General features: G+C 46.8%; 1 protein-coding gene across 1 annotated transcript; it reads left to right on the forward strand.

Moving 5' to 3' along the window:
• Positions 1 to 26,404, forward strand: per3 (period circadian clock 3). The gene is given in 23 exon segments (XM_029694171.1): positions 1 to 242; positions 892 to 978; positions 2,848 to 3,005; positions 3,232 to 3,350; positions 14,203 to 14,401; positions 14,484 to 14,535; positions 14,639 to 14,787; positions 18,229 to 18,307; positions 18,398 to 18,504; positions 19,501 to 19,657; positions 19,726 to 19,834; positions 19,938 to 20,066; positions 21,702 to 21,789; positions 21,971 to 22,076; positions 22,192 to 22,328; positions 22,439 to 22,512; positions 22,514 to 22,607; positions 22,694 to 22,951; positions 23,126 to 24,069; positions 24,346 to 24,523; positions 24,625 to 24,823; positions 25,746 to 25,896; positions 26,056 to 26,404. Coding segments are annotated over 23 exon segments (3,840 nt in total). The 5' UTR covers positions 1 to 84; the 3' UTR covers positions 26,164 to 26,404.
• Positions 26,405 to 27,985: the final 1,581 nt, after the last annotated feature.

Consider the following 27,985-nt stretch of genomic DNA (forward strand, 5'->3'; position numbering starts at 1 on the left):
GAGGGAGGAGAGGTTAGGGGTAGAGGAGATTGGTGGAGAGCCCTCTTGTGGAGAGGCGGGGCAGGAAGACGGCCAGTGGATCACATGACCTCTCTGCCTCGGCCAATCACAGCCCTCTCAGCAACAGTGGCGCCACATCGACCAAGAGGTAACGTCCTATCCAACTTCCTGTTTGCTCACCAAGACTCGGTTCTCCAAAACTACCCAACAAAACTACTCAACAGTGCTGTGTCATCACCAGAGTGAGCCAAACAGCCTGCCAATGTGTCCCAATGTGTCCCCTCCCAATGGTGAAGGTGCATAAAGATGGAGGAATTCAGATATTACATCATTGTTTTTAGCACTACCCACAGAGTTCTTCAACTATGGCGCGTGACATGGTTCAATTTGCCAGTAAATCAGCACAATCTATTTTTTCCAATTACCACTGTCTTGGAGCTAGAATTGGGATCATGTATTCTGCGCGAATGCCGATACAAAAAAAAGAGTAACAGAGAGCAATGTACAGTATGGCAAATTTGTGGCATTTGTGGTAAGTACATGGGTGACGCCATCTTTATGCACCTTCGCCATTACCTATTGTGGCCTCAAATCATTTGGCCTCAATTGTGTTTACATTTTTGGGTCAGCAGCCCTAAATGCTGTTTTGCTGGTCTAGTTGTGCCTTGCCTCAGAAATCATCTCAAACTATTCTTTAGGCCTAACTAAAGCAGTCTAAATCTAGGACACATTAATTCAAACTAAACTGTCTAACGTCTTGGCAATTCAGGCATTTAAGGCTTTCGTAATCCTTTGTGCAATTACGTGGGGCATACCACAATAGATTGCAGATTTCTGATTTTCTGTATTTCTCCCCATACCCTCTCATCTCTCTCACGTCTCCTCCACCAGTTCTAAGTGTCATACTGGCTCGTTCTCCTGTGGTCTCCACAGCGCCCTCTCTGGACAGGCAGGCCAACACACGGAGGGCAGCGCCAGGTGGGTGGCTGTGTGTCTAACAATGTGTGTGTGTGTGTGTGTTTCTAAATCAAATCAATCAAGTTCAGGAGCCTTTTGGTCCCAGACTTGGCACTCTGGTACTGCTTGCCAAGCAGTAGCAGAGAGAACAGTCTATGACTTGGATGGCTGAAGTCTTTGACAATTATTTTAGGCCCTTCCTCTGACACCGCTTGGTATAGAGGTCCTGGATGGCAGTGAGCTCGGCCCCAGTGATGTACCGGGCCGCACGCACTACCCTCTGCAGCGCCTTACGGTCGGATGCCAAGAAGTTGCCATACCAAGCGGTGATGCAGCCAGTCAAGATGCTCTCAATGGTGCAGCTGTATAACATTTTGAGGATGTGAGGGCCCATGCCAAATCTTTCAGCCTTCTGAGGGGGAAGAGGTGTTGTCATGCCCTCTTCATGACTGTGTTTGGATCATGACAGGATTTAGTGATGTTGACACCGTGGAACTTGAAGCTCTCGACCCACTCCACTACAGCCCCCTGTTTCCTGTAATCCACAATCAGCTCCTTTGTCTTGCTGACGTTGAGGGAGAGGTTGTTGTCCTGACACCACACTGCCAGGTCTCTGACCTCCTCCCTGTAGGCTGTCTCATCGTCATCAGTGATCAGGCCTACCACTGTTGTGTCATCAGCAAACTTAAGGATGGTGTTGAGGGTCAGAGTGACGATTGAGTTGTTGCCTACCCTCACCACCAGCACTAGCCTAATAAAATAAAATACTAAATACTATACCTGGGGCCACCCCGTCAAGCTATCTAGGATCCAGTTGCAGAGGGAAGTGCTCACTCCCAGGGTCCTTAGCTTAGTGATGAGCTGTTCACTGAGCTGTAGTCAGTGAACAGCATTCTCACGTAGGTGTTCCTTTTGACCAAGTGGGAAAGGGCAGTGTGGAGTGTAATAGAGATTGCGTCATCTGTGGATCTGTTGGGGTGGTATGTGAATTAGTGGGTCTGGTATGATGGTGTTGATGTGAGCCATGACCAGCCTTTCAAAGCATTACATGGCTACAGATGTGAGTGCTACAGGGCGATAGTAATTTAGACAGGTTACTTTGGTGTTCTTGGGCACATGGACTATGGTGGTCTGCTTGAAACATGTAGGTATTACAGGGAGAGGTTAAAAATATCAGTAAGGACACTTGTCAGCTGGTCAGCGCATGCTATGAGTGCGCGTCCTGGTAATCCGTCTGGTCCTCCTGCCTTGTCAAAAGTGAACCTGTTTAAAGATCTTACTCACATCGGCAACGGAGAGCTTGATCACACACTCGTCCGGAACAGCTGGTGCTCTCATGCATGGTTCAGTGTTTCTGGCTTCGAAGTGAGCATAGAAGGCATTTAGCTCCTCTGGTAGGCTCGCGTCACTGGGCATCTCGCGGCTGGGTTTCCCTTTGTAATCCGTGATAGTTTCCATCAGATGAATCCCAGATGAATTCCAGTCTGTGCTAGTGAAACAGTCCTGTAGCTTAGCATCTGCTTCATTGGACCACTTCCGTATTGAGCGCATCACTGGTACTTCTTCCTGTTTTTGAGTTTTTGCTTGTGAGCAGGAATCAAGAGGATAGAGTAATGGTCAATTTTGCCAAATGGAAGGCGAGAGAGAGCGTTTTAATGTGTCTCTGTGTGTGGAGTAAATCTCATTTTTTTTTTTTTTTTTTTTTTTTTTTTTGTGCACAGGTGACATGTTGGTACAAATGAGAAGACGGATTTCAGTTTTCCTGCATTAAAATCACCGGCCACTAGGAGCGCCGCCTGTATTGATTATTGATTGTGTGTGTTCCTATTGATTATTTGTGTGTTTAACCAACTTGTGTCTGTCTAATAATATTGTGTGTTTGTTGAACAGTGAGCAGACTGATGCAGGTCAGAGTCAGGCTCAAAGGGAGATGTTGATGACAGTAGCTGAGATGAAGAAGATTGTTCCGTCAGACAAATGCAGTCGCAGTAAAGCCAGCACTATAGAGGCACTACACTACGCACTCAACTGTGTCAAACAAGTCCAAGGTAATACAAAGTACTAAAACTAGAGCGGGAGGTTAGGTGATTAACCAGAAAGCCTGACTAGAGATAGCAAGCTTGTTATTCACTTAGTGTTAGTACAAACTATCTTCCTGTTTTCCTCATCATTTTTCATTAAAAAAGAAAGTTGGTCAGTGAGTGTGAAGCGTTTGCTTGGATTAAAATTGAATGCTGTGAGTATTGAGTATTGTATTTGTGGCACCCCCTGTAGCCAACAGTGAGTACTACAAGCTGCTGCTGCGTAACAGCCAGGAGGAGAGACCAGACGCCACGTCCTGTACATTAGAGGAGCTGAAGAGAGTCACCTCTGAACACACCTTCAAAAACACGGTACACAACACACACTCATACAGACACCTTCAAAAACATGGTACCACACACACTTATACACACAGCCTCAGAAACATGGAAAACAACCCCCCAAAGTGCTTTTGGTTTTACTGTTTATTAAAATCTTGCATATCTGGTTCACACACCGGCTTGTGTGTGGTCTTCTATATATGTGTGTGGTTATGGGTGCGTGCGTGCGTGCGTGCGTGTGTGTGTGTGTGTGTACATGCATATAGATCCAAGATGGCGTAGCAGTCGGATGTGTGTTTTTGTCTTGTCCCGTGTAAATAGTCATTTTCCTCGCTTTTTCTGTATATATTTCATGTATTTTAATCACTCTTTCCATCTACGCACTGAATATACTTTCCTGCAACCCGCCTCACCCAATGTGGTACGGCTCTGCTATTTTTATACTTTAGAACCGGAACCCCCATCAGAAGCTAGCCAACTAACTAGCTACTAGGCAGTTAGCCACTGCTAGCTGTCTTCACTGATAACACGGACACCAGCCAGCTTCAGCTCAGACAACACCTGCCAGTCTGCACAGCGCGATATCAACCCAGAACATATCAGACTGCTTTTTCTCTATCACATCACCGGATTCCTACTGCAAGCTTTGGACCAGTACACCGGATCATCGCAGCTAGCTAGCTGCAACCTGAGTGGCTACTGCTGTCTAACGCCTCTGTCCCAGGTAGCTGAAGAGGTCTACCAGCTTATACTTGGGCTACAATACCTCTTTTGCCAATTGTCCTGGACCCTTCTTGCCGACACGGAGCCCCGCCGATCCATCACGACTGGTCTGCTAACGTAATCATCCGAGGAGGTTTCAACAGGCTTTTTCGTTGCGACGTTGCCGTAGACCCATCTGCTAGCCCTGGCCCGCCAGCTTTCTGAATCGGCGTGTCTCCAGCTCGCCTAGCGTAGTAGCGACTACCGAACAGCTCCCTGACCCAGCTATTGCTGCTCATTGGACCCTATGATCACTCGGCTACACATGCCTCTCCCTAATGTCAATATGCCTTGTCTACTGCTGTTTAGGTTTGTTATTGTTTTATTTAACTGTAGAGCCCCCAGCCCCGCCCTACACGCCTTAGATAGCTCTTTTCTCCCACCCCCCACACATGCGGAGACCTCACCTGGCTTAACTGTTGCTGGCTTAACACTACCGCTCTCATCGTCACTCAATGCCTAGGTTTACCTCCACTGTACTCACATCCTACCATACCCTTGTCTGTACATTATGCCCTAAATCAATTCCACCACGCACAGAAATCTGGTCCTTTTATTCTTTGTTTCGAACGCACTAGACAACCAGTTCTTATAGTTTTTGGCAGTACCCTTATCCTACTCCTCCTCCGTTCCTCTGGTGATGTTGAGGTTAACCCAGGCCCTGTAGCTCCCAGCACCACACCTATTCCCAGGCCCCAGGCACTCTCATTTATTGACTTCTGTAACCGTAAAAGCCTTGGTTTTATGCATGTTAACATCAGAAGCCTCCTCCCTAAGTTTGTTTTATTCACTGCTTTAGCACACTCCACAACCCTGATGTCCTAGCCGTGTCTGAATCCTGGCTTAGGAAGGCCACCAAACATTCTGAAATTTCCATCCCCATCTACAACATATTCCAACAAGATAGAACTGCCAAAGGGGGCGGAGTTGCAATCTACTGCAGAGATAGCCTGCAGAGTTCTGTCATACTATCCAGGTCTGTGACCAAACAATTTGAGCTTCTACTTCTAAAAATACACCTTTCCAGAAATAGGTCTCTCACCTTTGCCGCTTGTTATAGACCCCCATCAGCCCCCAGCTGTGCCCTGGACACCATATTTGAATTGATTGCCCCCCATCTATCTTCAGAGTTTGTACTGTTAGGTGACCTAAACTGGGATATGCTTAACACCCCGGCCGTCCTACAATCTAAGATAGACGCCCTCAATCTCACACAAATTATCAAGGAACCTACCAGGTACAACCCTAAATCTGTAACCATGGGCACCCTCATAGATACAGATAAAGTCAGAAGTTTACATACACCTTAGCCAAATACATTTAAACTCAGTTTTTTTCACAATTCCTAACAAGTACAAATTCCCTGTTTTAGAATGTGAATGTCAGAATAATAGTAGAGGGAATGATTTATTTCAGTGTTTATTTCTTTCATCACATTCCCAGTGGGTCAGAAGTTCACATACACTCAATTAGTATTTGGTAGCATTGCCTTTAAATTGTTTAACTTGGGTCAAACGTTTCAGGTAGCCTTCCACAAGCTTCCCACAATAAGTTGGGTGAATTTTGGCCAAATCCTCCTGACAGAGCTGGTGTAACTGAGTCAGGTTTGTAGGCCTCCTTGCTCGCACACGCTTTTTCAGTTCTGCCTACACATTTTCTATAGAATTGAGGTCAGGGCTTTGTAATGGCCACTCCAATACCTTGACTTTGTTGTCCTTAAGCCATTTGCCACAACTTTGGAAGTATGCTTGGGGTCACTGTCCCTTTGGAAGACCCATTTGCGACCAAGCTTTAACTTCCTGACTCATGTCTTGAGATGTTGCTTCAATATATCAACATAATTGTCCATCCTTATGATGCCATCTATTTTGTGAAGTGCACCAGTCCCTCCTGCAGCAAAGCACCCCCACAACATGATGCTTCCAACCCCGTGCTTCACGGTTGGGATGGTGTTCTTCGGCTTGCAATCCTCCCCCTTTTTCCTCCAAACATAACGATGGTCATTATGGCCAAACTGTTCTATTTTTGTTTCATCAGACCAGAGGACATTTCTACAAAAAGTACGATCTTTGTCCCCATGTGCAGTTGCAAACCGTAGTCTGGACTTTGTATGGCGGTTTTGGAGCAGTGGCTTCTTCCTTGCTGAGCGGCCTTTCAGGTTATGTCGATATAGGACTCGTTTTACTGTGGATATAGATACTTTTGTACCTGTTTCCTCCAGCATCTTTACAAGGTCCTTTCCTGTGGTTCTGGGATTGATATGCACTTTTCTCACCAAAGTACGTTCATCTCTAGGAGACAGAATGCGTCTCCTTCCTGAGTGGTATGACGGCTGCGTGGTCCCATGGTGTTTATACATGCGCACTATTGTTTGTACAGATGAACGTGGTACCTTCAGGCGTTTGGAAATTGCTCCCAAGGATGAACCAGACTTGTGGAGGTCTACAATTTTTTTTCTGAGGTCTTGGCTGATTTCTTTTGATTTCCCCATGATGTCAAGCAGAGGCACTGAGTTTGAAGGTAGGCTTTGAAGTACATCCACAGGTACACCTCCAATTGACTCAAATTATATCAATTAGCCTATCAGAAGCTTCTAAAGCCATGACATCCTTTTCTGGAATTTTCCAACTGTTTAAAGACACAGTCAACTTAGTGTATGTAAACTTCTGACCCACTGGAATTGTGATACGGGGAATTACAAGTGAAATAATCTGTCTGTAAACAATTGTTGGAAAAATGCCAAAACTATAGTTTGTTAACAAGAAATTTGTGGAGTGGTTGAAAAACGAGTTTTAATGACTCCGACCTAAGTGTATGTAGACTTCCAACTTCAACTGTATCATCCTGTCCAACTTGCCCTCTAAATACACCTCTGCTGTCTTCAACCAGGATCTCAGCGATCACTGCCTCATTGCCTGCGTCTGTAATGGGTCGGCAGTCAAACGACCACCCCTCATCACTGTCAAACTCTCCCTAAAACACTAAAGCGAGCAGGCCTTTCTAATCGACCTGGCCCGGGTACCCTGGAAGGATATTGACCTCATTCCGTCAGTAGAGGATGCTTGGTTATTTTTTAAAAGTGCTTTCCTCTCCATCTTAAATAAGCATGCTCCATTCCAAAAATGTAGAACTAAGAACAGATATAGCCCTTGTTTCACTCCAGACTTGACTGCCCTTGACCAGCACAAAAACATCCTGTGGCGTACTGCATTAGCATCGTATAGCCCCCGCGATATGCAACTTCTCAGGGAAGTTAGGAACCGATATACACAGGTAGTTAGGAAAGCAAAGGCTAGCTTTTTCAAACAGAATTTTGCATCCTGTAGCACAAACTCCAAAAGGTTATGGGACACTGTAAAGTCCATGGAGAATAAGAGTACTTCCTCCCAGCTGCCCACTGCACTGAGGCTAGGAAACACTGTCACCACCGATAAATCTACGATAATCGAGAATTTCAATAAGCATTTTCCCACGGCTGGCCATGCTTTCCACCTGGCTACCCCGGTCGACAGCTCTGCACCCCCGCATAATCTTGCCCAAGTCTCCCTGCCTCTCCTTCACCCAAATCCAGATAGCTGATGTTCTGAAAGAGCTGCAAAATCTGGATCCCTACAAAGCAGTTGGGCTAGACAATCTGGACCCTCTCTTTCTAAAATGATCCGCCAAAATTGTTTAACCTCTCTTTCGTATCGTCTGAGATCCCCAAAGATTGGAAAGCTGCCGCGGTCATCCCCCTCTTCAAAGGGGGAGACACTCTAGACCCAAACTGTTATAGACCTATATCCATCCTGCCCTGCCTTTCTAAAATCTTCGAAAGCCAAGTTAACAAATAGATCACCGACCATTTCGAATCCCACCGTACCTTCTCCTCTATGCAATCTGGTTTCCGAGCTGGTCATGGGTGCACCTCTGCCACGCTCAAGGTCCTAAACAATATCATAACCGCCATCGATAAAAGACAGTAATGTGCAGCTGTCTTCATCGACCTGGCCAAGGCTTTCGACTCTGTCAATCACCGCATTCTTATCGGCAAACTCAATAGCCTTGGTTTCTCTAATGATTGCCTCGCCTGGTTCACCAACTACATTTAACATTTAAGTCATTTAGCAGACGCTCTTATCCAGAGCGACTTACAAATTGGTGCATTCACCTTATGATATCCAGTGGAACAACCACTTTACAATAGTGCATCTAAATCTTTTAAGGGGGGGGGGGGTTAGAAGGATTACTTTATCCTATCCCAGGTATTCCTTAAAGAGGTGGGCTTTCAGGTGTCTCCGGAAGGTGGTGATTGACTCCGCTGTCCTGGCGTCGTGAGGGAGCTTGTTCCACCATTGGGGTGCCAGAGCAGCGAACAGTTTTGACTGGGCTGAGCGGGAACTGTGCTTCCTCAGAGGTAGGGAGGCGAGCAGGCCAGAGGTGGATGAACGCAGTGCCCTTGTTTGGGTGTAGGGCCTGATCAGAGCCTGAAGGTACGGAGGTGCCGTTCCCCTCACAGCTCCGTAGGCAAGCACCATGGTCTTGTAGCGGATGCGAGCTTCAACTGGAAGCCAGTGGCGAGAGCGGAGGAGCGGGGTGACGTGAGAGAACTTGGGAAGGTTGAACACCAGACGGGCTGCGGCGTTCTGGATGAGTTGTAGGGGTTTAATGGCACAGGCAGGGAGCCCAGCCAACAGCGAGTTGCAGTAATCCAGACGGGAGATGACAAGTGCCTGGATTAGGACCTGCGCCGCTTCCTGTGTGAGGCAGGGTCGTACTCTGCGAATGTTGTAGAGCATGAACCTACAGGATCGGGTCACCGCCTTGATGTTAGTGGAGAACGACAGGGTGTTGTCCAGGATCACGCCAAGGTTCTTAGCACTCTGGGAGGAGGACACAAGGGAGTTGTCAACCGTGATGGCGAGGTCATGGAACGGGCAGTCCTTCCCCGGGAGGAAGAGCAGCTCCGTCTTGCCGAGGTTCAGCTTGAGGTGGTGATCCGTCATCCACACTGATATGTCTGCCAGACATGCAGAGATGCGATTCGCCGCCTGGTTATCAGAACGGGGAAAGGAGAAGATGAATTGTTTGTCGTCTGCATAGCAATGATAGGAGAGACCATGTGAGGATATGACAGAGCCAAGTGACTTGGTGTATAGCGAGAATAGGAGAGGGCCTAGAACAGAGCCCTGGGGGACACCAGTGGTGAGAGCGTGTGGTGCGGAGACAGATTCTCGCCACGCCACCTGGTAGGAGCGACCTGTCAGGTAGGACGCAATCCAAGCGTGGGCCGCGCCGGAGATGCCCAACTCGGAGAGGGTGGAGAGGAGGATCTGATGGTTCACAGTATCAAAGGCAGCAGATAGGTCTAGAAGGATGAGAGCAGAGGAGAGAGAGTTAGCTTTAGCAGTGCGGAGAGCCTCCGTGACACAGAGAAGAGCAGTCTCAGTTGAATGCCCAGTCTTGAAACCTGACTGATTAGGATCAAGAAGGTCATTCTTAGAGAGATAGCAGGAGAGCTGGCCAAGGACGGCACGTTCAAGAGTTTTGGAGAGAAAAGAAAGAAGGGATACTGGTATGTAGTTGTTGACATCGGAGAGATCGAGTGTAGGTAGCGGTCAAGGGACGTAGCCAGCGGTCAAGGATGAGTTGATGAGCGAGGTGAGAAGGTCTCCGGAAATGGTCTGGAGAAGAGAGGAGGGGATAGGGTCAAGTGGGCAGGTTGTTGGGCGTCACAAGACGCGAGATTTCATCTGGAGAGAGAGGGGAGAAAGAGGTCAAAGCACAGGGTAGGGCAGTGTGAGCAGGACCAGCGGTGTCGTTTGACTTAGCAAACGAGGATCGGATATCGTCAACCTTCTTTTCAAAATGGTTGACGAAGTCATCCGCAGAGAGGGAGGAGGGGGGGAGGGGGAGGAGGATTCAGGAGGGAGGAGAAGGTAGCAAAGAGCTTCCTAGGGTTAGAGGCAGATGCTTGGAATTTAGAGTGGTAGAAAGTGGCTTTAGCAGCAGAGACAGAAGAGGAGAATGTAGAGAGGAGGGAGTGAAAGGATGCCAGGTCCGCAGGGAGGCGAGTTTTCCTCCATTTCCGCTCGGCTGCCCGGAGCCCTGTTCTGTGAGCTCGCAGTGAGTCGTCGAGCCACGGAGCAGGAGGGGAGGACCGAGCCGGCCTGGAGGATAGGGGACAGAGAAAATCAAAGGATGCAGAAAGGGAGGAGAGGAGTGTTGAGGAGGCAGAATCAGGAGATAGGTTGGAGAAGGTTTGAGCAGAGGGAAGAGATGATAGGATGGAAGAGGAGAGAGTAGCTGGAGAGAGAGAGCGAAGGTTGGGACGGCGCAATACCATCCGAGTAGGGGCAGAGTGAGAAGTGTTGGATGAGAGCGAGAGGGAAAAGGATACAAGGTAGTGGTCGGAGACTTGGAGGGGAGTTGCAATGAGATTAGTGGAAGAACAGCATCTAGTAAAGATGAGGTCAAGCATATTGCCTGCCTTGTGAGTAGGGGGGAAGGTGAGAGGGTGAGGTCGAAAGAGGAGAGGAGTGGAAAGAAGGAGGCAGAGAGGAATGAGTCAAAGGTAGACGTGGGGAGGTTAAAGTCACCCAGAACTGTGAGAGGTGAGCCATCCTCAGGAAAGGAACTTATCAGGGCGTCAAGCTCATTGATGAACTCTCCAAGGGAACCTGGAGGGCGATAAATGATAAGGATGTTAAGCTTGAAAGGGCTGGTAACTGTGACAGCATGGAATTCAAATGAGGAGATAGACAGATGGGTCAGGGGAGACAGAGAGAATGTCCACTTGGGAGAGATGAGGATTCCAGTGCCACCACCCCGCTGGCTCGATGCTCTAGGGGTATGCGAGAACACGTGGGCAGACGAGGAGAGAGCAGTAGGAGTAGCAGTGTTATCTGTGGTAATCCATGTTTCCGTCAGCGCCAGGAAGTCTAGGGAGGGTAGCATAGGCTGAGATGAACTCAGCCTTGTTGGCCGCAGACCGGCAGTTCCAGAGGCTGCCGGAGACCTGGAACTCCACGTGGGTCGTGCGTGCTGGGACCACCAGGTTAGAGTGGTAGCGGCCACGCGGTGTGAAGCGTTTGTATGGCCTGTGCAGAGGGGAGAGAACAGGGATAGACAGACACATAGTTGACAAGCTACAGAAGAGGCTACGCTAATGCAAAGAAGATTGGAATGACAAGTGGACTACACGTCTCGAATGTTCAGAAAGTTAAGCTTACGTTGCAAAAATCTTATTGACTAAAATGACGAAAATGATACAGTACTGCTGGCTGGTGGAGTAGGCTAGCTAGCAGTGGCTGCGTTGTTGACTTTGTTAGAACGTGTAGCTGGCTAGGTAACCTCGATAGTTTCAGTACTACACCTTGTCATGATACAAAAGCAACTTCTCAGATAGAGTTCAGTGTGTCAAATCGGAGGGCCTGTTGTCCGACCTCTGGCAGTCTCTATGGGGGTGCCTCAGGGTTCAATTCTCTGGCCGACAAATTTTATTTGTCACATACACATGGTTAGCAGATGTTAATGCAAGTGTAGCGAAATGCTTGTGCTTCTAGTTCCGACCACGCAGTAATATCTAACAAGTAATTTAACAACTACCTTATACACACACAAGTGTAAAGGAATGAATAAGAATATGTACATAAAAATATATGGATGAGCGATGGCCGAACGGCATAGGCAAGATGCAGTAGATGGTATAGAGTACAGTATATACATATGAGATGAGTAATGTAGGGTATGTAAACATTATATAAAGTGACATTGTTTCAAGTGGCTAGTGATACATTTATTACATCCAATTTTTAATTATTAAAGTGGCTAGAGATGAGTCAGTATGTTGGCAGCAGCCACTCAATGTTAGTGATGGCTGTTTAACAGTCTGATGGCCTTGAGATAGAAGCTGTTTTTCAGTCTCCCGGTCCCAGCTTTGATTCACCTGTACTGACTTCGCCTTCTGGATGATAGCGGGGTGAACAGACAGTGGCTCGGGTGGTTGTTGTCCTTGATGATCTTATTGCCCTTCCTGTGACATCGGGTGGTGTAGGTGTCCTGGAGGGCAGGTAGTTTGCCCCCAGTGATGCGTTGTGCAGACCTCACTACCCTCTGGAGAGCCTTACGGTTGTAGGCGGAGCAGTTGCCGTACCAGGCGGTGATACAGCCTGACAGGATGCTCTCGATTGTGCATCTGTAAAAGTTTGTGAGTGTTTTTGGTGACATGCCGAATTTCTTCAGCCTCCTGAGGTTGAAGAGGCGCTGCTGCGCCGCCTTCACCACGCTGTCTGTGTGGGTGGACCATTTCAGTTTGTCCGTGATGTGTACGCCGAGGAAGTTAAAACTTTCAACCTTCGTCTCTACTGTCCTGTCGATGTGGATAGGGGGCTGCTCCCTCTGCTGTTTCCTGAAGTCCACGATCATCTCCTTTATTTTGTTGACATTGAGTGTGAGGTTATTTCCGAGGGCCCTCACCTCCTCCATGTAGGCCGTCTCGTCGTTGTTGGTAATCAAGCCTACCACTGTAGTGGCGTCTGCAAACTTGATGATTGAGTTGGAGGCGTGCAGTCATGGGTGAACAGGGAGTACAGGAGAGGGCTGAGAACGCACCCTTGTGGGGGCCCAGTGTTGAGGATCAGTGGGGTGGAGATATTGTTTCCTACCCTCACCACCTGGGGGCGGCCCGTCAGGAAGTCCAGGACCCAGTTGCACAGGGCGGGGTCGAGACCCAGCATCTGAGGACGTGGCTAGAGATGCCGTCTGGGCCGGCAGCCTTGCGAGGGTAAACACTTTTAAATGTTTTACTCACGTTGGCTGCAGTGAAGGAGAGCCCGCAGGTTTTGGTAGCGTGCCGTGTCGGTGGCGCTGTATTGTCCTCAAAGCGAGCAAAGAAGTTGTCTCTGATCCACCTCTACGCAGAGGTGTAAACATCTGGCCCTTCTTTGGACACTGTGTTAACAAACCTCCAGACGAGCTTCAGTGCCATACAACACTCCTTCCGTGGCCTCCAACTGCTTTTAAATGCTAGTAAAACTAAAAGCATGCTTTTCAACCGATTTGCTACCCGCACCCGCCCGCCCGACTTGCATCACTACTCTGGACGGTTCTGATTTAGAATATGTGCACAACTACAAATATATAGGTGTCTGGTTAGACTAAATTCTCCTTCCAGACTCACATTAAGCATCTCCAATCCAAAATTAAATCTAGAATCGGCCTCCTATTTCACAACAAAGCCTCCTTCACTCATGCTGCCAAACATACCCTCGTAAAACTGACTATCCTACCGATCCTTGACTTCGGCGATGTCATTTACACTCTACTCAGAAAATTGGATGCAGTCTATCACAGTGTTTTGTCACCAAAGCCCCATATACTACCCACCACTGTGACCTGTATGCTCTCGTTGGCTGGCCCTCGCTACATACTCGTCGCCAGAACCATTGGCTCCAGGTCATCTATAAGTCTTTGCTAGGTAAAGCTCCGCCTTATCTCAGCTCACTGGTCACGATAACAACACCCACCCGTAGCACGCGCTCTAGCAGGTATATGTCACTGGTCATCCCCAAAGCCAACACCCCCTTTGGCCGCCTTTCCTTCCAGTTCTCTGCTGCCAATGACTGGAATGAATTGCAAAAATCACTGAAGCTGGAGACTTATATCTCCCTCTCTAACTTTAAGTATCAGCTGTCAGAGCAGCTTACCGATCACTGTACCTGTACACAGCCCATCTGTAAATAGCCCACCCAACTACCTCCTCCCCATATTGTTATTTGTCTATTTTTTGGGGGGCTCTTTTGCACCCTAGTATCTCTACTTGCACATCATCATCTGCAGAAATATCACTCCAGTGTTAATGCTAAATTGTAATTATTTCACCACTATGGCCTATTTATTGCTTTACCTCCCTAATCTTACTACATTTGCACACAATGTATATAGATTTTTCTATTGTGTTATTGACTGTATGTTTTTTTTTTTATCCCATGTGTACCTCTGTGTTGTTGTTTTTGTTGCACTGCTTTGCTCTATCTTGGCCAGGTCACAGTAACAAATGAGAACTTGTTCTCAACTGGCCTACCTGGTTAAATAAAAAAAATAAAAAACATTTTGCTTCTGTGTGTCTCTGTGTGTTTAGAACTCGTTCTTGGTGGTATTTTCCCTGGTGAGCGGACGCGTGATGTACGCCTCGGAGCAGGCTCCCAGCATCCTTTGCTGTAAGAAGAAGTTCCTGGACTCTGCTAAGTTTGTGTAGCTGCTGTTCCACCAGGACGTCAACGTGTTCTACTCGCACACTGCCCAGCCACACCTACCACCCTGGAGCAGCTCACACAGAGGTACGTCTGTGTTTGTTTGCGTGTGTGTGTGGTGTTGTTGTAAATGAGTGTGTAACCCCTATCCTCTCCTGTCTCTCTACAGCGGCAGTCCTGTTTGAGTGTGCCCAGGTCAAGTCCTTCTTCTGCAGGATCAGGTGTGTGTCTGTGTGTAGAGGCAGTAATCTGCAAAGTGTGTGTGTGTGTATAGATGTGTCAGTATGCATTTGTTTTAGGCCTTTGTTTATATTGTGTGTGTAGGGGAGGTAAGGACCATGAGGGGGAGCTGCTCTACAACCCGTTCAAGATCACTCCCTACCTGCTGAAGGTGCAGGGGGACGAAGCCTTAGGAGAGGAGGAGGAGTCATGTTGTCTGGCGCTGGCCGAACGCATCATCTCAGGATACGAGGGTACGCCCCCTGTCTCCGCCACAACATCAACCCAACCCCACACTTCCATCTCTCCCTTTTAGTCATAAACCAAGACTCTCTTGTCAGGTAAGACAACTAGTCGGAAGTTGGAAGTTACACCTTAGCCAAATACATTTAAACTCAGTTTTTCACAATTCCTGACATTTAATCCTAGTAAAAATTCCCTGTCTTAGGTCAGTTAAGATCACCACTTTATTTTATGAATGTGAAATAAAAATAGTAGAGAGAATGATTTATTTCAGCTTTAATTTCTTTTATCACATTCCCAGTGGGTCAGAAGTTTACATATACTCAATTAGTATTTGGTAGCATTGCCTTTAAATTGTTTAACTTGGGTCAAACTTTTCGGGTAGCCTTTCACAAGCTTCCCACAACAAGTTGGGTGAATTTTGGCCCATTCCTCCTGACAGAGCTGGTGTAACTGAGTCAGGTTTGTAGGGCTTCCCTGTGGCTCAGTTGGTAGAGCATGGTGTTTGCAACGCCAGCATGGTGTGTGCAATGCCAGGGTTGTGGGTTCGATTCCCACGGGGGGGCAGTACAAAAAAAGAAGAAAAAAAAATGTATGAAATGTATGCATTCACTACTGTAAGTCGCTCTGGATAAGAGCGTCTACTAAATGACTAAAATGTGAAATGTATGTAGGCCTCCTTGCTCGCACACTCTATTCAGTCTGCCCACACATTTTCTATGGGATTGAGGTCAGGGGTTTGTGATGGCCACTCCAATACCTTGACTTTGTTGTCCTTAAGCCATTTTGCCACAACTTTGGAAGTTTGCTCGGGGTCATTGTCCATTTGGAGACCCATTTGTGACCAAGCTTTAACTTCCTGACTGATGTCTTGAGATGTTGCTTCAATATACAGTGAGGGAAAAAAGTATTTGATCCCCTGCTGATTTTGTACGTTTCCCACTGACAAAGAAATTATCACTCTATAATTTTAATTGTAGGTTTATTTGAACAGTGAGAGACAGAATAACAACAAAAAAATCCAGGAAAACGCATGTCAAAAATGTTATAAATTGATTAGCATTTTAATGAGGGAAATAAGTATTTGACCCCCTCTCAATCAGAAAGATTTCTGGCTCCCAGGTGTCTTTTATACAGGTAACGAGCTGAGATTAGGAGCACACTCTTAAAGGGAGTGTTCCTAATCTCAGCTTGTTACCTGTATAAAAGACACCTGTCCACAGAAGCAATCAATCAATCAGATTCCAAACTCTCCACCATGGCCAAGACCAAAGAGCTCTCCAAGGATGTCAGGGACAAGATTGTAGACCTACACAAGGCTGGAATGGGCTACAAGACCATCGCCAAGCAGCTTGGTGAGAAGGTGACAATAGTTGGTGTGATTATTCGCAAATGGAAGAAACACAAAAGAACTGTCAATCTCCCTCGGCCTGGGGCTCCATGCAAGATCTCACCTCGTGGAGTTGCAATGATCATGAGAACGGTGAGGAATCAGCCCAGAACTGCACGGGAGGATCTTGCCAATGATCTCAAGGCAGCTGGGACCATAGTCACCAAGAAAACAATTGGTAACACACTACGTCGTGAAGGACTGAAATCCTGCAGCGCCCGCAAGGTCCCCCTGCTCAAGAAAACACATATACATGCCCGTCTGAAGTTTGCCAATGAACATCTGAATGATTTAGAAGACAACTGTGTGAAAGTTTTGTGGTCAGATGAGACCAAAATGGAGCTCTTTGGCATCAACTCAACTCGCTGTGTTTGGAGGAGGAGGAATGCTGCCTATGACCCCAAGAACACCATCCCCATCGTCAAACATGGAGGTGGAAACGTTATGCTTTGGGGGTGTTTTTCTGCTAAGGGGACAGGACAACTTCACCGCATCAATGGGACGATGGACGGGGCCATGTACCGTCAAATCTTGGGTGAGAACCTCCTTCCCTCAGCCAGGGCATTGAAAATGGGTCGTGGATGGGTATTCTAGCATGACAATGACCCAAAACACACGGCCAAGGCAACAAAGGAGTGGCTCAAGAAGAAGCACATTAAGGTCCTGGAGTGGCCTAGCCAGTCTCCAGACCTTAATCCCATAGAAAATCTGTGGAGGGAGCTGAAGGTTCGAGTTGCCAAACGTCAGCCTCGAAACCTTAATGACTTGGAGAAGATCTGCAAAAAGGAGTGGGACAAAATCCCTCCTGAGATGTGTGCAAACCTGGTGGCCAACTACAAGAAACGTCTGACCTCTGTGATTGCCAACAAGGGTTTTGCCACCAAGTACTAAGTCATGTTTTGCAGAGGGGTCAAATACTTATTTCCCTCATTAAGATGCAAATCAATTTATAACATTTTTGACATGAGTTTTTCTGGATTTTTTTGTTGATATTCTGTCTCTCCCTGTTCCAATAAACCTACCATTAAAATTATAGACTGATCATTTCTTTGTCAGTGGGCAAACGTACAAAATCAGCAGCGGATCAAATACTTTTTTCCCTCACTGTATCCACATAATTTTCCATCCTCATGATGCCATCTATTTGTAAAGTGCACCAGTCCCTCCTGCAGCAAAGCAACCCCACAACATGATGCAGCCACCCCCATGCTTCATGGTTGGGATGGTGTTCTTCGGCTTGCAAGCCTCCCCCCTTTTCCTCCTAACATAACGATGGTCATTATGGCCAAACCGTTCTATTTTTATTTCATCAGACATGAGGACATTTCTACAAAAAGTACGATCTTTTCCAATCTGTTTAAATGCACAGTCAACTTAGTGTATGTAAACTTCTGACCCACTGGAATTGTGATACAGTGAATTATAAGTGAAATAATCTGTCTGTAAACAATTAGAAGTCCTGACCGACTTGCCAAAACTATAGTTTGTTAACAAGAAATTTGTGGAGTGGTTGAAAAACTATTTTTAATGACTCCAACCTAAGTGCATGTAAACTTCCGATTTCAACTGTACATATCACCATCATTGCAAGTTAAAACGCCATCTACGAAATTTGGGTCAGTGGTAGGGGATCCAAGGTGCTTTCTAAAGAGCTGGGTTTTCAGTCTGTGCTCTGGCGGAATGACTCTGCTGGCCTGACCGTGGTGGGGAGCTTCTTCCACCACTGAGGTGCCAGGACAGAGAAGAGATGGAGGTGCCAAGTGCCGACAGGTGGCAGAACGGAGTGCTCAGTCCGGGGTGTAGGTTATAACCATATCCACGGAGGTAGGGGAGAAGTAGAGAATGACAGTTTCATAAAGAGATACAATGTTCTTCATCGCCAACTATACAAACATACTATTCACTTTATAGAAAGGAAAGTTTGGTATATCTAGCTTAAAAGGTTTAGGAGGAGATGGCTAGAATATTCTAAGGAGAATGGAAGATTCCATAGAGGGTTATGAATGTTGTTGCTGGTGGAGTTAGTGGAGGTTGACGTTGTTTGCTGCTGTTGCTCCTGCAGCTCCCCGTATCTCCATGGACAAACGCATCTTCACCACCACACACTCCCCGGGCTGTGTTTTCCTGAAGGTGGACAATCGGTCAGTACACACACACACGTCAACAAACCCAAGGTCAAATTTTTCAGATGAATTGACTCTGACTGTGTGTTTGGTGGTGTTTATGTACAGGGCTGTGCCGTTGCTAGGATACCTGCCTCAGGATCTGATTGGCACGTCGTTGCTGACCTGTATTTACCCAAAGGACCGCCCAATCATGCTCTCCATGCACTGCAAGGGTACGCCTTTATCACATCAACCAATCACACCAATTCACTACAGCAGCCAACCAATCCCAACAGTCCAACTACCACAGCAACCTTGCATCCACATCCTCCACTTTATCAATCAATCAATTACAATTTTGCCAAGCAACTTTACTCAACAAAGATATAAACACAACATGCAACATTTTCAAAGATGTTGCTGAGTTACAGTTCCTATAAGGAAATCAGTGAATTTAAATAAATTCATAAGGCCCTAATCTATGGATTTCACATGACTGGGCAGGGGCGCAGCCATGGGTGGGCCTCGAAGGGCTAAGGCCCACCCACTGGGGAGCCTGGCTCAGCCAATCAGAATTCGTTTTCCCCACAAAATGACAGAAATACTCCTCAGTTTCATCAGCTGTCCGCATGGCTGGTCTCAGACGATTCTGCAGGTGAATAAGCTGGATGTGAAGTTCCTGGGCTGGCGTGGTCTGCGGTTGTAAGGCTGGTTGGATGTACTGCCAAATTCTCTAAAACGACTTATGGTAGAGAAATTAACATTCAATTCTCTGGAAACAGCTCTGGTGGACATTCCTGCAGTCAGCATGCCAATTGCACACTCCCTCAAAATATGAAACATCTGTGGCATTGTGTTGTGTGACAAAATGCACATTTAAGGGTGGCCTTTTATTGTCCCAAGCACAAGGTGCACCTGTGTAATGATCATGCTGTTTAATCAGTTTCTTGATATGCCACACCTGTCAGGTGGATGGATTATCTTGGCAAATGAGAAATGCTTATTAAAAGGGATGTAAACACATTTGTGCACAACATTTGCGAGAAATAAGCTTTATGCGCATATGGAAGATTTCTGGAATCTTTTATTTCACCTCAAGAAACATGGGACCAACACTTTCCAACACGTTGCGTTTATATTTTTGTTCAGTATAGTTACAATCTCTCTCTCTCTCTACCTCTATTTCTTGCTCATTGACCCCCTCTCTCTCCTTCCTTCACTCTGTGTAGTGTTGAAGTATGCGGGCCAGTCTTCATTTGAACACTCCCCAGTGCGTTTTCGTTGTCAAAACGGAGACTACGTCACCCTGGACACCAGCTGGTCCAGCTACATAGACCCCTGGAGCCGCAAGGTCGCCTTCATCATCGGACGACACAAAGTCAGGACGTGAGTGTACCGCTCTCTCTCTCGTTCTCTCGCTCTCTTTCTCTCTGACCCTGTGTGTCTCTGTGTAGGGGCCCTCTGAATGAAGATGTGTTTGCTGCTTGGAGTAAAGAGGACCTGCCAATCATCCACGAAGAGATTAAAAACCTGCAGGCCAAGATCTACAAGCTCTTCCTGCAGGTAAGAACACACAAACACCATGGCCCCTATATTGCTACCAGTTTAATCCTCTCAGTCTGGAACATGTGTGTAAATGTGTGTGTCTCTCTTGTTCTCTGTTCAGCCGGTCCATAATAATGGCTCCAGTGGTTATGGCAGTCTGGGCAGTAACGGTTCCCATGAGAACTACATCAGTGTGGATTCCTCTAGCGACAGCAATGGCAACCTGTTGGAGGATTCACACCGTGAACCGGTGAGACAATACAGCACCACTACAGCCTGTTACAATACTATTCCTGTTACCTAGATACTAGTTTGTGTCTCTTTTTACTGCTTCGAGAGTCATGATTCGTTTGATCTGCTGTGGCAAGACATTTTACAGCAGGATAAATATGCGCTCCTCTGGCTCAGCGAATCCGGAGACTTGCTCCGACCAGCAACTGTCTATCATGTGCATGAGAGAAAACAGATCAGGCAGCGTAGAGAAGAAAATGACATGTTTAGAACTGATAACCGATCACATGTTGCAAGAATGAATTTAATTCATTATTGAATGTTGTGATGGCTATGAGAGTAAAGGCCTAAACACAATATAATTTGAGAACTACAGCCTTCAAAATGCTGTAAATTAAGATGACTCTATGTATTTTTAAAGATGAAACGTTGAGGTTTATAGTAAATATCACTTTGTTGTCATAAAAGCAAGCCAAAATCATAAAACTGACGTCATATACAGTGTCAACGTTTATGATCACTATGTTTGATGTACAGTTAGAAGATGACATGGCATTATACCCTGGGTTGTCCTGAACAGAATGAGCCTGTTTGTCTATGTGAAGAAAATGTGCCCCGGCAGACGTACCTGAATACACGCATGACTCTGTTTCTCTGAATTGCCTTGGTAAAGCCTACCGCTGTAAGATCGTATTTTATGACTTAGCTAGTCATGTTGGCAATAGAACAAGCTTTCATGTGATGCCCACATGACCCAGATAGCGATTTATAATGGGCCGTTTTTGGATTGCATGAAACAGCAACAGTAATTGTGTGATGGCATGGATTTAGAATTGTGTTCCAAACTAAACAGCTAGAAGTGTGCTTGCTTCAGTTCCTCAACGGCACAGCTAGGAGAGCTAAACAAAAGTACCTAATAGTCGAAGACTATTCTTTGAGTCATAAAAGTGCATTGAAATTACTTAGGAAGTGTGCACACTTTGGGGAGGTGTGTGACCACTTGAAGACACCAGTTAGACCTCTCACTCAGACCCTTGTCATTTGTTTGTCTTTTGTTGCACCTTCCCAACATTTTCCAGGATTATTCTTATCATGTTAATGAATGTAGTATTTTCAGATGTCGTTCTCAACAAATGCAGTAAAAGTACAGTCAATGGGAAATGCACGTAAAGGCAACAGAGTAATGTTTGGATTCAGTGTTGTCAGGTGAACTGTTGTGTACTCACATTTAGTCTAACAATTTCCCCATTATCTCCAAACTGTTCCCTTTAAATTGCTACCATGGTTATGCATTTTCATATTCCTTCTGTAAGTAACATTTCAATTTAGCCCTATCCCTAGAGGCCAGTTCCCACGACTGTAAAGGGTTAAATGCTTATCACCCTCACGGCTGTCAAGCAATGCATTCCGCCAAGAGTCGTTCATGATCTAGTCTGGTTGCGGCCACAACTGGAGCTCGTTTCAAATGTTTCAAGAAATAATCGTATTTGTATGCCAAAAACAAATCAACAAATGTACATTGTTTTAAAGCAAATTTTTACAAGTCTCAGTCACAAATGGCAGGTTCAGTAAGCTCCCTGTATGCCGATGGTGAACGAGAAGCTTGTAAAATCATGACTCTTTCGATTTGTGTGGTGTGTGTATGACCATGCAGCAGATCTGTGCTGATGTGAAGAGTTGGTGCCAACATGTATACTTGGAATCCAGCCACATACTCACCCCCTTTGGGAAATCTGCCACAGGTACGATAATGCTCAGACCCTGATCCAACAGTTACCAGTACTGATCCTGGGGAACCAAAGGCTTTGCAGGCTGTTGTACCAGCCTAGCACTAACACACCTCATTCAGCTAATCAATTAATCATCTTTCTGTTCAGTAGTTCAATTCTGGCTCACCTTTGACCCCTTTGTGATGTCACACAGCGCCCCTCCCCCACGTCAGGGCTGAGGTCAGAGGGCATGAGGAGACCAGGAAGCAAACGCACATTCCGTCCTATCAGCAGATCAACTCCGTGGACAGCATCATCAGGTGGGTGGATCCTCTGACTGACAGCATAGGGTGACGGTGTCACTGTTATGGTACATGTATTTTAATCTGCAATCAGTGTTTCAGTGAGGATCCGAATAAAGTGTGTGTTTTGTAGGTATCTGGAGGGCTGTGGTCCACACTTGAAGCGTAAGAGCAAGTCTCGCTCCATCGGCACATCTTCCTCCTCCTCCTCTACCTCAGAGGATGACACACCCACCACTGACCCACACACTGCCCAGGCCAGCTCCGACGGTGAGTTACACAAACACACACACAGCTCAGATCATCTCTGATGGAAATATATACACACACACACACACATGCACACAGCTTTCTGATGTTTTGTCTGTCTGTATGTGTAGTTGTGGTGCTGGACAATCAGGTGTCAGTGGGCTCTACAGCAGCAGCTATGGTGAGAGCTCCTCTCACAGACATCACTCTGTCTGTCTACAAAGGCTATGAGTGTAGTGTCAGTCACCAGCCAGTGCTCCTACAGCAGCACTATAGTACATGTTCCCCAGCCAGAGTCAGGTACGGACACACAATCATATTCTACCCTTTTATTTGTAATGACCTGACAAAAAAAAAGATTATCTTCTTTATGCCCTGTCCTCCAGAGGTGACAGCCCTAGAGGATGCACCAATGGGCAGCAAGCCTGCTGACCACACTCCTGCTCGCGCTGCCCCTAGCCCCACCCCTAGCTCTTCTGCCGAGGAGCTGCAATTGGTGGGTCTGACCAAGGAGGTCCTTTCAGCTCACACTCAGAAGGAGGAGCAGGAGTATGTGGATCAATTCCGCCATCGCATCCTCCACAGTCCCTCCAGCACCAATCTACATCAAGACAACCGCTCCGGGGGTCACTCTCACCACCCAGGTGTGTGTGTGTAGAGGACTGTTATCACACATGCTTTGGAGCAGGGTGACTTGTGTCGACCATCGAGCTGGAGGCCTGTGGCATTGCTTTGTTAGGATTATAAGGTTTTCTTCCAGATAGATGTGCTGTATTTGTGATTACTATTCTACTGTTCTCTCTCCTCCCTACCTTCAGGTGACTACGTGATGCAACCAGGGACTGCAGCCGTGTTGAACCGCACTCGGACAGGGAAGCCTAATAAACACAAGCGTCCCAAACCCAAAACTTCGTCTGACAGCTACGCCTCTCCACCCGAGCCCTCTCTTGCCCTCCCCCGCCCCTCCTCTGAATCCTCTAACCCCCTTCCCCAGTTCGGGCTGCCCCACCCTCCTATATCCCCTCCAAAAGCCCCCATGGGTACCCTCCAGACCCCCTACTTCACCATGCTGAGAAGCCAGCCAGGGGTGCACCAAGTGTGGAAACAGCAGCAGGCATGTGTGGGCCCCATGGTGTTTCAACCAGACCAGAACCCAAACACAAACCAACAGAATGTTCAGCAGAACCTCCCGCATAACTTTCAGTTTATGCAGCCCATTCAGAACATGCAGACCCAGTCTATGCAGTCTGTCCAGGTGCAGTCCATCCAGTCCAACTTTCCCAGCCAGAACTTTCAGTCCATTCAGATCCAGAACATTCAGGGCTTCCCCAACATACAGCCCATGGCCCCATCCCAGGGTTTGAACCCTTACATAGCTCCAATGATGGCTGTGATTCTACCCAACTACCCCTCTTACCCTTCAGGCTACCCCACCATGTACCACCCCACTACACCCTCTCTGCTACCCCAGGCCCCCTTTATCATGTCAGGCTTCGGCCCTGGTCTAGGCCCCTTCACCCAGCCTCAGCCTAGTTCCCAGCCCCAGACGCCACCAGGCCAGCTACACTGTTCCCCCAGACCGAGCTCCTCAGTGGGGGAGGAGGTGGCTGGGCCCCCGGCTCTGTTCTCCAACTCTCGCTCCAGTTCCCCACTGCAACTCAACCTGCTGCAGGAGGAGCTGCCCAAACCCAGCGAGAGTCAGAGCAGCACTGGACGCACACACTCCCGTGCTGAGATCCTGCACGACGCTCACACCAAGGGGGTGAGTCAACTCTGACCTCTCACCTTTTACCCTGTGTGTTTCTTACTTGGAGACTTGGCTCTTCCTGTCTCCTTTCTTTTTCCTCTTAACTGCTGATCTGACAATCCAGCAGAAGGTGAAAGCAGTGGAAAGTTAAAAACCTTTATTTCACCAATCAGTGGTCATGAAGGAGAGACCAGTCTTCATCTTTTTTTTCTTCAGATTTAACATTCAGTGGAACACTGTTACAAAACAATAGTTGGTAACACAACTGTTCATGCCACTCTCCCTCATCAGATTGATGCACCCTGTGAGTCGGGTAACCATGACGCCCAGGCTACGTCAAGTGAGCTGTTGGACCTGCTATTGCAGGAGGATGGCAGTTTAGGTACCGGCTCTAACGTCTCTGGGTCCGGCTTTGGAGTGGCTGGATCTCTAAGCTCTGGCTCCAACGGAGCATCCACCTCACACACAGGTATGCATAGATACACACTGGTACAGCACAAACACACACACACACACACACACACATCCCCTTAGAGTGCTGATGCCCAGTGTTCTCTCACCATCCCCCAGGAAGCAGTAACAGCAGTAAGTACTTTGCCAGTAACGACTCGTCAGACACGTTTCGTAAAGCCAGCAAGAACCAAGAGGCCCAGCAGGATCACGCACAACTCACACAACACGCCTTCAACATGCGTGTCGAGAACTCCCTGTGGCGCATCATCCAGCACATGCCAGAACCTGTGAAGATGACCTACCAGATCCATCCCAAGTACCACAACTCAAGCACTCTAGAATCTAATGCTAGAACCCAAACTCTACTCTATAGAACCCTGCTCTAGAATGTAATGCTAGCACCTAATATTAGTACCCAGTTCTAGAATGTAACGCTAGAACCTATTATTAGAGCGCTGCTCTAGAATGGAACACTACAACCTATTATTAGAACCCTGCTCTAGAGTGGAACACGAGAACGCATTATTAGAGCCCTGCTCTAGAGTGGAACACTAGAACCTATTATTAGAGCCCTGCTCTAGAGTGGAACACGAGAACGCATTATTAGAACCCTGCTCTAGAGTGGAACACTAGAACCTATTATTAGAGCCCTGCTCTAGATTAGAGCCCTACTCTAGAGTGGAACACTAGAACCTATTATTAGAGCCTTGCTCTAGAATGGAACACTAGAACCTATTATTAGAGCCCTGCTCTAGAATGGAACACTAGAACCTATTGTTAGAGCCCTGCTCTAGAATGGAACACTAGAACCTATTATTAGAGCCCTGCTCTAGAATGGAACACCTATTAGAGCCCTGCTCTAGAATGGAACACTAGGATATATTATTATCATAAGGTGAATGCACCAATTTGTAAGTCGCTCTGGATAAGAGCGTCTGCTAAATGACTTAAATGTAAATGTAAATTAGATAGAGCCCTGCTCTAGAATGGAACACTAGAACCAATTATTAGAGCCCTACTCTAGAATGGAACACCTAATATTGGAGCCATGCTCTAGAATGGAACACTAGAACATATTATTAGATAGAGCCCTGCTCTGGAATGGAACACTAGAACCTATTATTAGAGCCCTGCTCTAGAGTGGAACACTAGAACTTAATATTAGAACACATGCTCTAGAACCCAGACAGCCGGTATGCCTACCTTCCTAGCGTACTGACATGCTGGTTACCCTGCAGGGACCAGGCAGAGGTGCTGGCTAAGGACAAGGAGCAGCTACGTCTGCTGCAGCCTCTACAGCCCTGGTTCACCCAGGAACAGAGAGAGGAGCTGGCTGAAGTCCACCCCTGGATCCAACAACACACAGTCCCTCAGATGATAGACACACAGGTGGGGAGGGCTCACATACACACACAGACACATAGATTTAGGTGCATGCTAACACTCTCACTCCCTCTCTGTCTGCATGTCTCTCACTCTCTCTCTCTCTCTGTGTATTTCTCTCTCGCTCTCTGTGTTTCTCTCTCTCTCTCTCTCTGTGTCTCTCAGGGCTGTGTGAACTGTAGTGCAAGAACTGGGATTCACCCCCAGGGTCCAGAGAGCTCCTCACCTTTGGAATGCCCTCAGCAGGAATCTAGTCCCGCCCCTGACACCTGATACGCCCCCCATCTAGGAAATGCAAACCTGCCGAGCCGGGACCCTTAACTCCGCCCACCAAATATCTCTACTGACCAATTACTAGGAGCTCAGAGAGACTGTCTCTCATTGCCCTAGAAGTGTTTTTGCTAGGGCAAAAAACAAAACCCGGGTTGCCAGGTCAAGCTAAAATTTCTAAGGCCTGAAAACCAGCCCAAATATTTTTGGCCGCAGCAAGATAGGAGTTGCCACATTTATCCAATAAACCCTTTTTCCATAACGCTATCAAGCAAATTAAGCAGGAATATCAACGTAATTTCTAACTATGTAAGCAAAATTTGGTTTTCCAACAAAGGATTAATTATTTTCCATCAATGGATGTTGATTTAACCTTTTTTGGCTGCTATGGATTACACAATAAAGCCTTAGGAGGTGTGGTATATGGCCAATATACCACGGCTAAGGACTGTTGTTAGGACACATCCCTTAGCCTTGGTATATTGGCCATATACCACAAACCCCTGAGGTACCTTATTGCTATTATATACTGCTTACCAACTTAATTAGAACAGTAAAAAGTATTTGTCATACCTGTGGTACACTGTCTGATATACCACGATTTTCAACCAATCAGCTTTCAGGGCTCAAACCACCCAGTTTATAATTGTAAATAAATCAATTTTGCGATTGTGCATAAGTATAGATAAATCCGACAGGAGAGTCTGAGTGATGAAAGTTGGACAGAGGATCTTGAAATCTCTGTACAAGAAACACTTGAACTTGAACTTCGAATGTTTTTGAAAAAGGAATGTTGGGTCCCCAGGACTGAGTTTGGGAAAGGCTGCCCTAGAATCTTCAGACACAGATGAACTCACATACACAGATCTGAACAGCTGCATCAGAGGCTGTATTGGGCCGGAGGGCACAGAGGAATGGAGCATTCTGATTGGCTCTTTCTGGCAGGTGAGAGACGGGTATTCTTATTGGCTGGTCTCTGGACCCCAATTGGATCACTTCTGACAGATTTTGTTGGATTCCAATGGATCACTTGTACTCTCTCTCTCTGTCCCTCCTTCTCTCTCACTATAGACCCTGTGTATATTCATTTGGGAGTCTGTTCTTGAGGCTGTTTAGAACCTGGATGGCCTGATACCACTGGGAGATATCAAAAACACAGACTGAAATCTACTCATGTTATGGACACACTCTGAGTGATACTGGCATAGTGATTGTATAGACAGTTACAGCCCTAAGCCGACTCCCACTCCAAATGAACTCGATGCATTTTTTGTCTAGCTAGCAAATGGATCTGACAAGCAGAAGGGCCTTATGTTGTGTATGAGTGACATGTGTATGGACACACTGTGAGATACGAGGTGATGTTACGGACAGAGAAACCCTCAGTATGATACAGACAGTGACGGGGTGTTGAACTGCAGTACAGCGTCTTGGTGGTTCCCTGGATCCATGGACCAGCACAGGGACTCCAGAAGGCACAGTTGTGGACCTGGACCTAGAATGAACAGTTACCATGACGTTCCACCACTTCTGCTCCTTTCAATTTCTCATTTTGTGATTGTCTGTGTCTCTACGATTCCAAAGGTTCCCCTAGTACTCCTTGTCCTAACCTTAACAAGCTGCAGCCTCAGCCAGGCTCACTTTATTGAATGAAATGTTATAAAGGCTTGATGTTGGCGTCTTCTGTATGTTTGGTGTGTGTGTCTTCTCTATGTGCTCATGTCCATAAGCATCCTGTTTGTCAGATATATCTGGATGATGTCATCTAGGTTTTGTACTGTTTTTTTGTACAAAAAAAGTATAGTACAGTACAATGTATTTTAGA

This window comes from Salmo trutta, chromosome 16, assembly GCF_901001165.1.
Source record: "Salmo trutta chromosome 16, fSalTru1.1, whole genome shotgun sequence".
Classification (NCBI taxonomy): domain Eukaryota; kingdom Metazoa; phylum Chordata; class Actinopteri; order Salmoniformes; family Salmonidae; genus Salmo; species Salmo trutta.